The sequence below is a fragment of the Sturnira hondurensis genome, unplaced genomic scaffold (assembly GCF_014824575.4).
Source record: "Sturnira hondurensis isolate 20B ecotype Veracruz unplaced genomic scaffold, ASM1482457v3 Scaffold0010128, whole genome shotgun sequence".
Taxonomy (NCBI): Eukaryota; Metazoa; Chordata; class Mammalia; order Chiroptera; family Phyllostomidae; genus Sturnira; species Sturnira hondurensis.
Genome location: NW_028082759.1, coordinates 25,306,826 through 25,324,951, shown reverse-complemented (window position 1 = coordinate 25,324,951; position 18,126 = coordinate 25,306,826). Strand labels below are relative to the sequence as shown.

Here is an 18,126-nt window from a genome sequence, read left to right as displayed (position 1 = left end):
CTACATTTTCATTGTGATTCTCTAGTTAAAATATTTCATCGCAGAAATAATTTTTTTGGTGTCGTGTATATATTCTCTTAGTGGCACCCATGTCCCATTAATTTAGCCTATTAATTTCCTCTTTTGATAGGTGCTTTGGTGGCAGCTATTTTAGCTACAGACGATGACTCGGGTGTGAATGGAGAAATTACCTACAGTGTGAATGAGGACGATGAGGATGGCCTGTTTTTCCTGAACCCAGTTACTGGAGTCTTCAATTTGACTCGGACGTTGGATTATGAAGCGCAGCAGTATTATGTCCTCACCGTTCGAGCTGAAGACGGCGGGGGGCAGTTTACCACCATCAGGGTTTATTTCAATGTACTGGACGTGAACGACAACCCCCCGCTTTTTGGCTTCAGCTCCTACAGCACATCGTTAATGGAGAATCTGCCTCCAGGGTCCACAGTGCTTGTGTTCAACGTCACGGACGCAGATGATGGTATGGTCTTACTGTACATACTCAAAAAACTTCCCTGAAAAGGTACCCCATTGCTAGTGTATGTTTTTATGTTGTTCAGCTGTCACAAAATTGTGTTTTGTGAATACAGGTCCAAAGTTGAAGGCTAGATGTATACTTTAGATATAGAACATTAAACACATTAAGTAATTTGTCAGTTAAATTCTCACTTATGACAGAGAGCATGCGTTGTTACTGTCTTGTAAACTTTTCGTCTTTATCTTTCTGTCTCCACTAAATGTGTGGCTGTATTGCAGTTTAGTAACGTAGAAGTCACAGACAGCTTTTCAGTTGGTTTTTGCCAGATAAAGAAGATATTTATTTACATATATTATTTTAATGTAGAAAGGATAAAATTTGAAGCAAAAGTAAAACTGGTCTTCAAAACCACTTAGTAATGTATAACTAGTTTTATATTTGACTGAAAACTGCTAATAATATCTTGGCAAGCTTTCAGGCTTTGACTCAGGACAGCCTCGGCCCTCTCAGGCTTCGGAATCAAGTGGAGAGTTTTCATTAAATCTAGATTTTATGTGTGTTTGATTTTTACTTATTGCAAAAAGCATTCGATACCCCTTTTTTTAGGACTTCCCTGGCCTTTCTCCCAAGACCCATTTTGTACACACACACACAGATGATTGATATATCGGTAGTGATAACATTGTGCGGATTATCAGCCTAGAGCTGGACTGGTTTGGAAAGTTCCTACCTTCTTGTCCCTCCCATTGGATGCCCCGGAATGTCCTATCGGGAGAGAAAACAAGGCGCAGTAGTTTGGGGAGGAAATGGGTCTGCAGCCCGAGGCCTGGTGGCACCAGCGTGTCAACCCTAATTTAGAGTTTCCTGGTTCTCCCGACGGGTGATTTATGTCATCTCAGAGTATCACTCCGTGTCAACATTCTGCCCTGTGCTTAGTGTCCTTTCAGGAGTGTCTGGAAATGCCCTGTACAAAGACATGGGAGGCAAAAAGCACAGTATTTTATCGGTTTCAATTCACAAATTTGGAAATGCTTTCTTTTTTTTCCCTTTTCATTGAATTTATGGGGGGACACTGGTTAATGAAATGACACAGGTTTCAGGTGCCTAATTCTACAACACCGCCTCTCTACACTGTATTGTGTGTGTGTTCACCACCCCAAGTCAAGGCTTTCTTTAGGCTGATTGAGTCCTTTTGGAAGTTTTCTCCTCGAATACACCTCAGGTAGAAGTGGCCGTGACTGTGGCCGTGAGCCACCGCTATTGCCAATGACGTGAACGGCAGACAGTGACCATCCTGGTCACGTGCGGTGTTCATTGCGCAGCAGCCCAGGAGCCCGCAGGTGGTTCCCTGTGCCTCAGCCCAGCTCTGGGGTCCGGCTCCAGACAGACATCCATACACAAGTCAGGTTAATCTCTACTTGGGACGTTGACTTCTCTGTGATGTGGGCTCTCCCGATGTGCGTGTTTTCTAATTTGTCCTGTGACTGGCCCAGACTTTTCGGTGGTGGAGAATTTTATGTGCCATGTTTTTTTGTAATTTATTTATTGTGGGTTAGAGAGAGCCCCTTGCTTCATAGGATTGTGTGCTTTTCTGGAACAAATTTCATTTATCTTCATACCTCAAAATGTAGGGAACTGGGAAAACAACAAATAAGAAATTTTTGCTGTGAGAACAGGCTGGAGTGTGCCATGCACTCACACACACGGGCAGACGTTAACTGTTGACTTCGAGTTACTTTTCATGAATTTTTTTCCTTTTAATTGTGTTGAGTGAAAAAAAAAGGTCAAGCTGCATTTCCCCATTGTTTTAGTTTTGAATACTTTTATCTGGGTAATTTCCTGTACCTTGACCTAAAATATAGGACACAGTTGCTATTCTCTCTGAATTTCAAGGATAATGATAAGACTGTACAAAGGTAAACTTGTTTGTTTAAAACTGCCAACTCAGTTTATTAAATAGTTCTCAAAGCATTTTGCAAACAGTATTGTTTAGACTTTGAAAAATTAACAAATTCTTCTCATTGTCTGATCAAAATGTTCTTGATGTGGTAATATTGACATTTTCATAGATGAAGTAATTTAATAGGATAATAAATTTAAGCTTTACTGTTATCAATATCTAAATTCTCCAAGGGGTTAACCTAAAATTTTAGGTTCCACTGATGATTTAATAAAAAATAAAGCAAATATTTTGCTTTTTTCATAAGTAGTGTTTTGTATTAAAATATATTACAGTGAGGCAGACTGTTGAAAACTGAAGCTTTATGGAAATATTCTGGCTTTACTAATATCTCATTACTTCAGAAATGCATTTTCTAGCCTTCAAAATATTGGGGAGTCACAGGGTGTTTGGGAATAAAATGATCGCAATTGTTGCAAATGAAGCCACCTACACGTGCATGGCCCACAATGCAGTTTGTTTGACCTGTGAATGATTTTCATATTGTGAGTGAATATGCACATTTTACAACAGAACTATGTACCAAGAGTTATGTTCCCAGAACTAAATTATTCATGAGACTGAAATAAAAAAGAGAAAACCCCTCAAAGCCCAATACCAGCACACCCCCACAATAAAACTGCCAGAAAGAATCATGTAACTACACCACGTTCAGGACATTGAACACAAACCTGAGAAGTACGGGCTGCTTTACATTCAAGGATCCGCTGGGCTATAAAATCTCGTTAGATTCAAGTCTCACTGCTTTGGATAAATCATAGGACTTGAAAATAATGTGTTTACTGTTTTCCGATTCTAATATTTGGTGCAAAAAGCAGAGAGAGAAAAATGACCTGAGCTCTTTGTCAGGACACTGCCGATGTTCAGGGAGAGTTTTGTGTCTCAGCGTGTCCGCGTGTATTTTCTGGATGTAGAGCACACGCCCAAAGTCACTTCGCCTTGTCCGGGGCGGAGGGTGCGGTTCTCTTTGGCGCAGTGCGTGCTGAAGGCTTCCCTGGTCTGTGATCGCTCCGGTGACAAGTCGAGGGCTGTTTTTTAGATGGCGTTGCAATGTTTTATGCAGACGTAATGATGTTTTCATGTGCATTTTCTCAAAGATAATGATCGCTATCATCAGTCTATATTGAATATTATTACCTAACATATTTGTCATTACGCATTTGACTATCTAATCCAATTTTTCTTTTTTGTATTCCTACTTAAAGTTAAACTTACTCCATCTATTCATCCCACTGAACTCTTTCCCTAAAACAAAGGCTCTTCTGCTGTTTCACTGCGTGGCTGTAAAATCTTGGTATCAGGTTCTCTTTTTGCCTCTGCCATTTAGTTGTTTGCTCAGGGAGACAGCGTACACACTGGGCCCTTCCACTGATTTATGCAGAAATGCTAGACCAACACTTCATAGCCACGGGCAATTGTGTCAGTATTTTTAATTTCCTTCCATCTGGGGCATGGAAGATTTTATATGTTTGTAGAGAACCAAATTTTATATCTCTGCTTGTTGAGATTATTTTTATCCATATGTTTTCACCGCTTTTTCTCAAAAATAATTGTGTCTGAATTTGTGCCTCAAGGAATAAGAATTCAGTATTCACTAATGGATTTAAGTATAGGAAATAGAGAAAATGTCCTTAGAGAGTAATTTGATTTAAAATACATATTAAATATGTACACGTATTATCTATATAAAATATACATATGAGTGTATATTAAATCAAGTTACTTTAATTTTAATTGTTCATGTATACATCTCCTTAGAAAGTAATCTATCTGTATACTGCACCCATTGATGGAACTCTTTGAGGGACCACATATCATGGTGCTTTTCTGTCCAAAACCTGTGGATTTCTAAGCTGAAGAGTTAAAGTAAGCTGTTGACCTTGTTCTACCCAGATCTTAAAATTCTTTTTATCTTCTGCTGTTGAATTGACCGTGGCCTCCATTAGCTTTATTTATTCATAGTGTGCTGATCCTCAGAGTTTTAAGTATTCTGCACTTTATAACCTCTGCTTTGTTCACTTGTGAATAGCCATAAACTGCGAAGCTTAGAAGTCACAACTCATAACAAGGAGGAAAACCCTACGTTTTAAAGATCTGCTCAACCCTTATTTACCTTAGAAATGTTTGTGAATAAGCCAGTGCCTCCAAGTTTTCTCATAAATATTTTTTCTCTGCATCCATATATAGACTGAGGACCTTAGATAGAGACCAGAAAAATCACTGGGGAAAAAAAAACAAACTCCAGCATTTTTTAAAAAGAACAGGCAGGCCCTCCTGGGTAGAAAAGAAAATCCCATTACTCAACTAAAACTTGCCTCTGTAAGGAACTTGATGAGTCACAAGAAAAGGCAAAAGGCAACTCAAGTATTCATACAGTTCTGAGAAAGTCCTTTTCAAGGAAAAAAAAGAGAGAAAAGGGTTGATCACATTGTCCTCAAATGCTCTTGGCAAACAGTGAACATGGCTTCTGACCCCTGAGTAGTTGGAATTAATTTCAGAAAAATAGGAGTTATTTGTAAGCAATTTATTAACTCAACAATTTTTCCCTGATATAAAATCCCAGAACATAAAATCTTTATTAAGGATGATTTAACCTAGGTACACAATACATTTCTTAGCAAGTCTTGTAATATCCTACAATGCCCCAAATATTTTTATGATAAAAAATATACATGTACATGGCATTATGGATCAGTGGATACAACACTATTCTTGGATTGGAAATCTGGGATTATTTTGTTTGTTTGTTTTCATTGCTTATCTGTTATTTGCCTGTAAATTATTTACTAAAACAATAGGCTGAACTATTCTCCATATCTTCTCAGTTAGAAGAATGTCAGCAATCAGTTTCTGAAATGAGGATTTATATATCATTCTTTAAATTAAAAAGTCACACGTTTCTAGGAAAAATAGATAAAATACTGTCTAAATATAGCCCAATAATAGTATGAACATTTATATTTGGAGCCTTTCATGTATAATTTTACTGCTAACATTTCCTTTAAATAATATTTTTAAAACACTCTAAGTATACATAATAAAATTTGAGAGAGAATTATTTTCACAAAGGCCATTAGCCAGGTGCCTAATAGGAATTAAAAAGTATTTATTGGCCTGACAAGAAATGTAAAAGTAGACTTAAAGTATCCATGACTAATGCCATACATTAGAAAATTTTATTACCCTCCTCTGAAAATTGGTGTCGGCCTCAATAAATTACTGAAGTTATAAATTTTTGGCTAATAGTGTAGCGAGTGGCACTGTTATGTTCAACCTCAGGAATTATGTGATCGAAATGAGGAAGTGTATAGAAAAATACACACACTCTGGAATATTTTTTCTTCTTCACTCGTGTAATTTAACATTTCAACACCGTGGTAAATAGCAAACAGTATATATATCATTTGTTCACCAGGTTGTAAACATCTTTTCAGATCAAAAGTGAATGGGAAAAGAATTATGCGTATGTGTTACTGACAGAGAAGATTAGCTGCCTCGGGCATGTTTGGAGGCACCATATATCAAGTGCTCAGTTCCATATTGCAAAAATTTTGGTGCGGCTTAGTTGACAGCACACACCGAAGAGAATTTGATATTTTTCCCTTTCATTTCAGGCATCAACTCCCAGTTGGCTTACAGCATCGCTTCAGGCGACAGCCTCGGGCAGTTCGCCGTGGACAAGAGTGGTGTCCTGACCGTCCTCAACGCTTTGGATCGGGAAAGCCAGTCCTTCTACAACCTGGTGGTGCAGGTGCACGACCTGCCGCTGCTGCCGGCCCCCAGGTTCACCAGCACTGCCCAAGTCTCCATTATTTTGCTGGATGTAAATGATAACCCACCAACATTTCTCTCCCCTAAATTGACCTACATTCCAGAAAACACACCGATTGATACGGTTGTCTTCAAAGCTCAGGCGACGGACCCGGACAGCGGCCCGAACAGCTACATTGAGTACACCCTGCTGAACCCCCTGGGGAACAAGTTCAGTATCGGGACCATCGATGGGGAAGTGAGACTCACCGGAGAGCTGGACCGGGAGGAGGTTTCTAACTATACTCTGACTGTGGTGGCTACAGACAAAGGTCACCCATCTCTCTCCTCGTCGACAGAGGTCGTGGTCATGGTCCTCGACGTCAATGACAACAGCCCTGTTTTTGCACAGGCTCTGTACAGCGTGGAGATTCATGAGAACACGCTCACGGGAACAGACATCGTGCAAGTGCACGCCGCGGATGGCGACGAGGGCACGAACGGACAGGTCCGCTACGGCCTCCTTGGTGGGAATGCCAATCAGGAGTTTCGCCTCGACTCCGTCACAGGTGCCATCACCGTGGCTAAGCCACTGGACAGAGAAAGGACCCCGACCTACTTTTTAACTGTTCAGGCAACCGATCGGGGCAGTACCCCCCGAACCGACACCTCCACTGTCAGCATTGTCCTGCTGGACGTCAATGACTTTGTTCCCCTGTTCGAGCTGTCTCCGTATTCCGTACACGTCCCCGAGAATTTAGGGACACTGCCCAGAACAATCCTTCAGGTGCGCATATTGAAACCCATGTGTTTTCTACACGACATTTAACTTTGATGTTCAGGCGCCCTTCTCTCTTCCTCATCGTCCTCCCTAAGTGCGTAACTGCAGAGATAGCAAATCTTGAAAGGTGTTTGAAAATTAGATCTATTGATCTAATTTTATAGATTGAATATTCCATTCAATTATGTTCTTTCCTGTATACTCACATTGTACACATTAGGTATTTGTATATATACCATTAATTATTATATCTATATAATATATAAATATATATTACATCAATTAATAATTAATTATTATTGATCAATATATATTAATTATTAATATATATTATTAACTGGGTTGTGTTTTTTGAAAGATTTTATTTATTTATCTTTAGAGAGGAAAGGAAGGAGAGAGAGAGAGAGAGAGAAATATCAGTGTATGTTGCCTCTTGTGTGTCCCCTGCTGGGAACTGGCCTGCAACCCAGGCATGTGCCCTGAGTGGGAATTGAACCGCAATCCTTTGGCTCACAGGCCCACACTCAATCCACTGAGCTATACCAGCCAGGGCTGGTATTTGTATATTTTTGAATCTTGTTTCACCGTAGCAGGAATACCTGCACATAGTAAGAAAATATAATGATGCAAAAGTTTGAAAACTTGGTTGCAAACCTGGTTCTTGCTTCTGTTTACAAATCTAAAGACCTAGTTGGAACTCCTGTTAGAAATGTTTGAAAAGTCTTCCAAGGATGCAGGGCATTGATTTTATGCCTGTTTTCACACAAATAATACATACTATTCTGCACCATTTGAAATTTTTACTTGAAACTTCAAACAAACTATGTCTTTGAAAGCTTTTGTTGGTATATACCTGCAGTTTTCAACCAGTGTGTTGCAAAAATTTTAAAAACATGCAATACCTGACTAAACTTAATCAGGGGTACTGGCCTCTTTCTCCTTACATTGTCAAATTAAAACAAAACAAAACAAAACAAAACAAAAGACAACAGCCAGCACTGCAACAGCTGCCTGATGTGAATGAATCAGAATTATATGTATTTTCTTATGAGACTGGCAAAAGTATATTCTGGGTGAGCTGCAGAATTTTAGTAATTAGCTTACATGCTCTGAGATGAAAGGGTTGAAAATCCCTGGTGTATAGGATTCTATCCCATTAGTTTTAATGATGCATTTTACCTCGTGATGCGCATTGTGTTGGCTTTGCTTACATCCCTGCCGTGCATTGTCCTCTCCTGCAGGTGGTGGCAAGAGATGATGACCAGGGTTCTAACAGCAAACTCTCCTACGTCCTGCTCGGTGGTAATGAAGACAGTGCTTTTACCCTCTCAGAGAGCGGGGAACTTCGGGTAACGCAGAGTTTGGACCGTGAGACCAAGGAGCACTTCGTCTTGACGGTCACAGCTATAGATTCTGGTAAGTCTGTTGTAACCTCGCTCAGTTGTGAAAAATTTCTTCATAGGGCGAGTAAAAGAAAGTATTTGTGGCTCCTGTTAAGTTGAAATGTATTAATGCTTGGAGCTCCAATGGTAGCTATATAATGCATTGCACATATATCACTTTATGAAATTACGTGCAAGTGGTAAGGGCTTAAGCACATCACAAACTAAGCTCTCCTCCTGTAAGACAAAATGTGTCCTAGCTCAGTGATAAGCCACCCAGTGCCTGGGGGGTGACCTGAGACCCTGCCAACTGAGCCAAGAGGCATTTCAATTGCTTTAGCTTTGGAAACACCCAGGTGGTTCTACCTGGTAATGGAGATAAGAGAGTGGACGCTGACTTGTACTTGGTGGGGCCTGCCTCAGGGCCCATGGAATTCTGAGTACTGTCGTAGGCATGTGACGCGGCCCCCCAGAGCTCCAAAAAGCGCATCGGAGGGAAACCAGGGTTCTTACCGAGTTAGTGAAGTCATGAGCTATCGTAGACAAAATGAAAGCTGCATGCTTGCTTTTTAGTGTTGGAAATAGGAATTACATAAAGTTGTATAGCAGGTAGCATAAAACACGATCTGTTTTTAAAAGGTAGTATTATTGTTTCCCACTACTTTGTGTTGCATGTATTGACTCTCTTCATAAATATCAAACACTTCTAGTGCAAAGTTGAAACCATTGCAACATTTTCTAGTAATATTTATGCTTTGAAGAAAGTAGGTACTGATGAAATATTTGTTGAATAAATGAGCAATTAAATGAATAACTCATTGATTTCCAAAATACCAATGAATTATGGAACATTGTTCTTATGGAACATTTATTTATAAAAATCATCACAACTGACTGTTAAAGAATTTAATAATACTGGCATTTTTTTAAAAAAAATGTGTTGAAATGGTTTTAAGACGAAGCAGATTTGTTGGAACGTCAGATGACTGAAATCACAGGTGTATGTCAGGTTGACCTGTGGGTACTGATGTTAGAGAAGTCTTCTGGGTTTCCAAATGAGCTATTCTTACTATGGTTGAAATTTTTAAAGTAAATGTAATAAATTAACATCTTAGTTGTATGTGACCAATTTCAGAGTATCAATACATTGTTTTATTTTACCACTTCTCATAAAAGAGGAGATTTTGAGATTAGGGAGGATGACAGATGTGTGTTAAGCATTCAGATGACAGCGCCACTGATTACTGAGGTGACTCTCCATTCTCTGCATTCACTGTTGGGAGTGTAGTTTTTGGAGACTGTTGCTTTATGGAAGAAAGCCATGCTCCCCGTATTTCTTTAATGTGTGTGAATGACCATGTTAGTCTCATGCCAGCAATGCAGTCCCGAGGAATGGTGAACCGCATGCGGTCTGGTAAGCACGGAAGACTTCACCCGAGTTGACCCGGAACGTGGTTCATTAGGGGTTGTAGTCAGCAGATGCCTTGTGGTCAGTGGTCAGCAGGCACGGAGGGTCAGCCTTCTCATGAAAATCTCAGTACTACCACATGGCTTAGGTTGACCGGGGATTTCACAGTCACCTGGAGAGAAGAGAGGATGAAAATATGTAGACACTGGTAGAGAGATTTAGACATTTAAAATCAAGTTTGTGTTTGTTTGTTTGTTTGTTTACTAAAGTGTCCCAGTTTCAGCTTCTCTCTCCAGTTAGGGCTGGACACACGTGATCAACACCAGGCACACACAAATGCAGAACCTTTGTTGGGTGATGTGGGGGAGGGGAGTCCAGGACTAGGAATCGAGGTCACCAAGGCATTGGTGACTTTAAAACTTGCTGCCCAGAAGTGTGTCCCACATAGGCCATCCCAGGGTGGCTGCTGGATGTGATCTGGGGAGTCGGGGGAGTGGGGTGACCAGGGTGGGTGGGGTGCAGCCCACAGAGGTTCGCCGTCCTAGCACCTGGGCTGTGGGGCTTTCTAGGTCAAAAGCTGTGGCAGAGAAGAATGCAGCTGTATAGATAGGAGTGCCTGTTTTCAACAAACCACTCAGAGAATTTAAGAATCTTTTTTTGTGCCTCTGCAGCCAGGGTCCGAGGTGGGTGTTGTGACTGGGAAGGGAAGGGTTGTTTTCTGGTTTAGGGCCCCCGGTGTCACGCAGTGTGTGTGCCAGGTTTTCTAGACACTGACCCATTTCTTCGCATTATCTTTCCGCATTGTGTCAAAGACTTGGGGGTTTTTATTTCCACCTCACTCACAGCAGACCCAGGCTCAGAGTGGCTAAATATTTCCCAAGGATTATACAGATGCTAAGTAGCAGAGTAGGATTCAGATCCTAGCAGGTCTGACTTCCACATTCAGGCTGCATGGAAGCTTTTAGTTTATAGGTAAAGTGAAATTAAAAAAAAATTATTTCCAAAATTATTTTATTTGCAAAGCAGACGCAATGGTAGGCTGTAGAATATGATGACAGTCTTGAATTTGACTTGACCTTTGAATTGAATTCTGGTTCTGTCATGATTTTCTTTGTGATTCAGACAAAGTGAGTGGTCTCTGTCAGCTTGGGTATCTTCGTCAGTAAAATGGGGATATACTAACTGCAAAGTAGCGTATTATAAGGTTAAATATGCCTCTCACATAGTATATACAATTATTTTAATAAGAATTGTGACTCATGCACTTTAAACATTTTAACATTCTTAGAAATATTTATCCTGTTCCTTACTATGTAAGTACTTTTGTTAAAAGGTTATGGATTGGTTTAAAAAAACATTTTTAAAAATTTGCAGTTTCAGTTTTATTTTATATATTACTACATTAGGAATTTCTCCCATGCACCAGATATTTCTTTTTAAACTTCAAAAAATATATTGCACAGTAAGTATTTAACTATTTCAAAAGACCACAGATTTTGAAAATTGTAGTTCAGTTAAAGTACGTTTAAGGAGGAGTTTTGTGAGCTCATCAGCAGACTTAACCGCCAGTTATAGTTCTGTTTCTCTGTTAAAATGGTGACACAAAGGGACATTTCATTAGGAAAAAAACAGAAAGGAAGAAAACTTGAAACCACAGAGCTGAAAGTATTGTGATGGACCTGGGAGAAGGAACCTCCACGGGGAGTTAGATGGAGTCTCCGTCTAGATGTGCAGCCTGTGCGGAAACAGGCCCTGGTTCCTGGAGCACCATGAGCTCCTGAGGCCGCTGGCCTTGACCCTGGGGAAAATCGGGGTCCTAGATTTCTCACTATAAGGACAAAGAATACAAGGAAACCTCTAACTGCCATGGAGGACTGTTGCCGCTCCGTGAAAACCAGGTTGGTGGAGATTCTGCCCCTGCTGAGATAGGAGAGTTACGAGCTGTGGACAGTGAAAATGCAGGTTATTGGTAGAAGGGAGGCATTTGGGAATTTGTCACTTAGATGTGGTGCCAGGAGCATGAGGAAGATCCAGTGTTCCTGGTGCCCTAGGTCACAGTATTTTGACAGTTCTGGAAATTAGAGAATTGACTGAACTTTGTCCCAAAGCACAGATTTTTTTAGTGTTTTTTTTTTTTTTTTAAATTTGAGTCGCCCTGCAATGCACTGGTGTTTCTGAGGCCACCGGGGTGAAGTATTCAATCAGGTATCCGAAGGTCATTTCATGTAGGTCACGTGGAGAGCTGAGGGAAGACGTTCAAACTGGCACGTGACTGGTTGCGTGTTCAGTTCCTCTGCACGTTTTCGTTGCCCTAAATAACCACTGTCTGGGGGAACAGTGTGAGCGTTTCCGATGCCCTGCTTCAGAATCTGCAGTTCGATCTGTCCCAGGACTGAAGTTTCTGACCCGGGGTGTAAAGTACGTGTTCACTGCTGTGGTTTAAAAGTCAAGTTGGTAGATGACATGAGAAAATTCAGGAAAGCATGGCAGCTCGTAGGTCCCAGATGCCACGTTATTCTCAAATTTGCAGTGTTCTGAGAACCAGGAAAATATCAAAGGGTTCCAAACAAAAAGTTTGGCAGTTTTATTCCTTCCCTCACAAAAATCCCTTTTCCTTCGCTCTTTTAAAATTCTCACCTGCTGTCAGCCCACAGAGAGGTCAGCTTCGGTAAAATAGCAGAAACTGAAGCAGAACCCTTTTTATTATCACCAAAAATCTTTGACTATTTTTTTTGGAGAAAATATTAGCATTGCACTATCATCTTATTTTTATTTGCTGACTGCATGGCTCTAGTGTGGCACATCTGGAAACTCTCTAAGTGCTTCTGACTGCAGTTTCCAGTGAGCTACCACCACACGATCCTTTGTGTGTGGGACTGAATGTTACGTCGCTAAATAACTGAGCCAGAACGGAGTGTCATAATTCTACCTCATCCCCCCACCCACAGGATTAAATTACCAAGCAGCAACTTAGTGAGTTGCAACTACAACTCAATTAAAGCCATTTTATTTAACTGTAATTCGAAGTATGGATATTCTGCCTTTGCCTTATATTACGTACTGTTATTTCTTCTAAAAATATGAACTGTACCAAGCAGACATTGCTGGGGGCTAATTCAGCGCCGTGCAGTGAGGCAGGCTCTGCAGGGAACCCGCACTGTGGTCCCCCCCTCCCCCCAGCGGGAAGCTGCTCTCACCTACTGCTGTCCCTCACGGGGCACAGCATTCCGTCCCCAAGGGGGGCACAGCATTCCGTCCCCAAGGAGCCTTATTCACGACTGTTTCTTACCATTTTCTCCTGTCTGCAACACATCCGGTGCTGCTTATGTATAGTTCAGAGAGTTCTTTATAATTCAGAGAATTAATTTACGAAAAAGAAGTGTATCTTAGAAGTAAATACATAGCTTTATATTTTTTAAAGAAAGGTTCAAATCCCACCTCTGCCATTTCTAGCTATGTGACCTTGGACAAGTCACCTTCGTGTTCATATCTGTAGAACGGAAATGCTAATTCTACTTGAAAAGCATATTGGCTGGGATAAATGAGACAACGGTTTCTTGTGGTTGTTGATGTCAGTCAGCCGATGCGCTGAACAACTCGAGCTTCGTTCGGCCAAGGAAAATGTTTTGACTCCTACGCACCTGCCTAACCTCTGAACACAACCTCTGTCTATGATTTCCCATGGCTAAAGGAAAAACCTTGTTATCATTCATTCCTCTTTCTCTGTACTACGCATTGAATGAGTCCATTTACAAGTAAACGATGCTTCTAATAATATTTAAAAACTGGCCCGAACATGTCCCCTCCTCACCCACCACCTGAGCCTAAGCCAGGGCTGATGTGGTCGCTTCCTAGCTGCCTGCCTTTTCTCCCCCCGGACCTCCTCCAACAAGCAGCTCGGAAGCTTTAACACCAGAAATGAAATCATCGTGCCATGACTCGCTTACAAATCCTTCGGTGGTTTCCGAGAATAAAACCTAAACTTCTTACCACTGACCACACGGCATTAAATGACCTGGCCTCCGTCCACTATCTGGCCTCGAGAGAACACCCGCTTTTCCTGCCCTCGGCGCCGTGTACTTGTGGTTGTGCGATTCCTCTGTAAATGGCCGCTCCGTGGCAGGCTGCTTCGCTGGGGTTTTAAGGGGCAGCATATTTATGTCTCGGTTATTTGTTATCGCGTCCAGGTACAATGTGTTCTCAGAGAGGACTTACCTGACCCCCAGTCTGAGGGCCTCATCTCTCTCTACTGTCACTTCCCATCTCTGTACCTTGTGATATCTCCCTGACACTAGTGGCTTCCTAAAATTGGACGCTTATAGGTAAGATGACATGGTATATGGATACTGGGTCTACCCTATGTATATTGATCACCCTTCTAGTAGAATGCAGACTTCCTGTCCTGTTCAAAGCTCCATTGCCAGAGACACCCAGAACAGAAGCTGCACCACAGCACTCATTCAAGGGTTATCCATCCGACGTGAAGGAATGAGTCGGTGAGGGGAAAAGGACGAGGGTCATCCACGAGTCACCGCCCTGTTGTTTCTCTATACAGCTGTTCCTTAATATTCATTTCACCGTACTTGGATTTAGTTTATTGTTTCCTATTCATCACTTGCAGATTTTTCAAAGGACCTACCGAAAGGAAAAATGCCAATCTTTTAAAACCCGTGGCTGAAATTCCATAAGTTTGTGCTACTGCAGTTGTGGTCATCCACATTGACCTCTGCTTTGAAAGCCAGCGCCAGTGTTTAAGGCTTTGTGGTGTTTAGTACGATGTGATAAATTGCAGTCATATGGGAGGACCCATGGAAGCATTTTATGGCCTTAATTCTGTTTCAAGTGCTTAAAATACTGTTTGAGCTATATTCTCATGGCTCTCCCCTGAACCTTATGGCTCTTACTCAATTCTGTTATCTGTAAGATGTCTCTAGGTGAATCCTGTCTCTCCGCTGTACCACGCTGCTTACGTTCCATGTCAACCAAATTCCCAGGCATCTTTTAGCTACAACAACTATACGCTATGTGTGTTTTGGGCTTCACATAGCTCGCCTGTAAGGCCTAGGACACTTTACATAAGCATAATATGAGAAGTTTTGCTGGTTTTGATTTGTGTTATGCAAGCTTTGGTGTTTAAGAAGCTATTTCAATAAATAGAGATCTATACAAGACATCTATACAATAGACATTTATACAATTTTTTGTGGTCTCTCAGGGGAAAAACATTTGTTTTTTTAAAATTGAGGTGATCTTATGCCCTCCCCAGTAAATTCAAAATCTGTGAACCATTGGTATCTGCCACTGCTTCTTAAAGGAAGTGAACTAATACTCCAGAGAATAGTACAACAAGCTGATAGCCCAATAGGGGATGTTACAGTTATAATTCAGGGTATAATATGGAGCCATTTTTGAAGGAGAACTGCATATGAAAAAAATTAAAAGTTTGAGACATCTAACTTAAAAATGATAATTTTATAACCAGAAGACTTCTTGGCTCTAAGCCAGTTCATTTCCTTTATTTTGCAGATAAGGGAATTGAGGCCCGGAATAATTAGGCTGCTGGCCAGCACTCGCAGACGCAGAGTGGTGGAGGCAGGGCAGGGTCCAGGGTCTGTGTGCTCGGCTGAGTCCCTGATTACCTGTAGTTACGAATCGGGATCGGCTGACTCTCTGCCTGGGGTACATTTCCAAAAACACAGATTCGAGAAGCCCTTTTTTCTTATTGCCATTTACTTTGCTTCAATGCATAAAACACTTAATGGTTATTTTTCTTTCTGCAAATAAATAAATAGATATTTCAAAAACAGTTTTAAGTGAAACCAAATTAATTGGAATCAGTAATTTTAATATTGCTCTTTTGCAAATAAGTTTACATTTAGGCCTTGCTCAGATGGAATGCTAAGTAGGAGAAGACATTAAAAACCCGTTAAACTCTACAGGTGGAACGTGGTGATCATGTCAGTCAGCACTGCCAGTTGTCATTTTGCATTTATTAAAGTCAAATCATGATGCTAATTGGATAGAGATTATGAGTGAGGTTTGAGTATAGTCGACGAGACCCTATGCGTCCGTGAGCTGCATGAATACACGCCAAGTATCTTGATGCTGTTTCAGAAAATACTTACAGAGCCATCTCTTCCAGACATTCCTCTGTCAGGGGTGTCTATCCCCTGTGGGCCACATGCAGCCCAGGATGGCTATGAATGCGGCCCAACACAAAATCATAAATGTACTTAAAATAGGATGAGGTTTGTTTGTGATTATGTGTCACAGTGTATTTAACGTGAGACCCAAGAAAACTCTCCTCCTTCCAGGGTGGCCCAGAGACACCGAAAGTTTGGACCCCCTGCCTACGTGCTGGAGGTACAGTGGGGAAAGAGTGCATACCTCCGTCCTCAGAGGGTTACCTGTAGGCCAAAAGACAGGAGGTACACAAAATATAACGCGTAGGCCAGGAGTGACTGGTACGAGATACTGCAGAGTTAGGAGAAGCGGGTTGATGTCTAGAGAGCGAGCAACTGGAGCTGTTTCCCGAGTCCTCAGAGATAAGCAAGTGAACGGGAAGCTCAGGGCGGAGTAATGCAGGTGGAAGAGCCTAGGGCCCAGCAAGGACGGTGAGAAGGAGAGAGGGGAGGTTGGGAAGAGAGGCCGGCAGAGGGTGCATCAGGGGCATGGAAACCCCGCCAGGAGCTTTTATTTTCTTCTGAGAGTGAGGAGGAGAGGCCTTGGGAGGAGAGGCCACTTCACCTGGGTCAGGGAAGTGACGGGGGATTTGGGAGGGGTCTGTTGTGTGGCAGTCGTGGAGAAGGAGGGGGACACAGAGCTGAGGACCAAAAGGCCGTTCCAGCTGTCCCTGGGGCAGCTGCTGGTGTGTGAAATTAGGGGACAATAAGGAGGTGGCCTGAAGTACTTATAAATTTTGTGCATTGCAGGTGGAGCCCCTTGGACTTGATGATGGACTTGGAGGTATAGGAAGTTAGGATATGAGATGAATCAGCCTGAGTCCCGGGTTGTTGGTCTGAGAAATTTGGAGATGGCGAGAGAAAAGAGTTTTGGGCAGATTATTAATAACTATCTTTGGCCACGTTATATATTCAATACTGTGAGATATGCAGAGGAACTATCAGGTGGGCCGTTCGATATGGAAGTTCAGTTCCCAGGGCAGACGTTTGAGTGGAGAGAGAACTTGGGAAGTCGTAGCCTTCAGCTGGTGTTTATTCCGCAACTACTGAGTGCTCATACGCGCCGGGATGGGCGCTGTAGGATCACGTGTAATCTCACAACAGCACCGTGAGTTAGACTCTGTTGTTCCAATTCTATAGATTTAAAAAAGCAAAACTGAGTTTTGGGGAAGGTGGCAACCTGACAGGCATGCAGCGTTATCAACAAAAACAAGATGTGAAGCCAGTCAGCCCGATGCGGGGCAGTTTCTCAGCCACTACTCACTGCGTCCCACCTCTGACCTTGTCTACCTTGTACGGTTTTTACAAACTGTCTTTATGAGACCGTCTTCTCTTTGGGTGGCATGTTACTTTTATATTAAAAAAGAGCATTGACTTATGAAGCAAAAAAGAGAAAAAACCCACTCTAGTTTTCTGCCATTAAAACAGCTCATAAAATAAGAATATTCACAAGTTGGAAATGAAGGAATCTCTCTTCTCGTCAAATCAGGAAATGCAGAGGGGTTTTATAAAGCATGAAGTGCAAAGCAAATGTCAGCTATTGCACTAAAACATACAATCAATATGCATGCTCTGCGCATGCACGCACCCGCAGTGGGGCAGCTGAGCTGTGTGTAGGTGTGCTTGCGTTTAATTTGGGGGTGGGAGATGAATTTGTGCACGCATTAAATGCATTATTATGTATCTGTTCTCCGTCTAATCTACAAAAGAGATGTAGAGATACTCTGGCTATAGATGTAGCCAAAAGGTTTAGTTATGAGGTGTCTACGGGTCAGCATAATTAATTGGTCTAAGGGGAAAAGTTCAGTTATTAGCATTTCTAATTAAGAGCATTTATCATCTGACTGCAAAAGGAAATAAACTTCATTCTTAGACAGGGATTGGAAATTACTTTTTAATGGAGGGAAACAGGACGCTTTTGCAGAAGTTCATTCTAAAAGCAACAAGGGCTAACCATGCTGCTTTATGATTTGGGTGAGGATACGATGACATTTCGAGTTAACACTATCTGCCGCTTTGTTCAGCGGGGAGGGCAATGCCCTACAAATAGTGATGGAATCCAGAGAGGGGTCAGAAGTGTGCAATGTGACATTTTATATCCGAAGACGGTTGGTTTTTGTCACTAAGACTGCATTTGTCACTATTATTTGTGGGAAAACGTTGGCAAAGCATTTGCCTTGTCTAT

The 18,126-nt window shown here is 41.7% G+C and overlaps 1 protein-coding gene across 1 annotated transcript in view; it reads left to right on the top strand.

The window, feature by feature from the left end:
- Positions 1-18,126, top strand: part of FAT4 (FAT atypical cadherin 4) — a 140,724-nt gene that overhangs the window by 66,955 nt on the left and 55,643 nt on the right. The window contains exons 4-6 of the mRNA XM_037058572.1: positions 131-481; positions 6,053-6,975; positions 8,211-8,385. Coding sequence (XP_036914467.1) covers positions 131-481; positions 6,053-6,975; positions 8,211-8,385 — 1,449 coding nt within the window. The remainder of the gene's footprint in view (positions 1-130; positions 482-6,052; positions 6,976-8,210; positions 8,386-18,126) is intronic.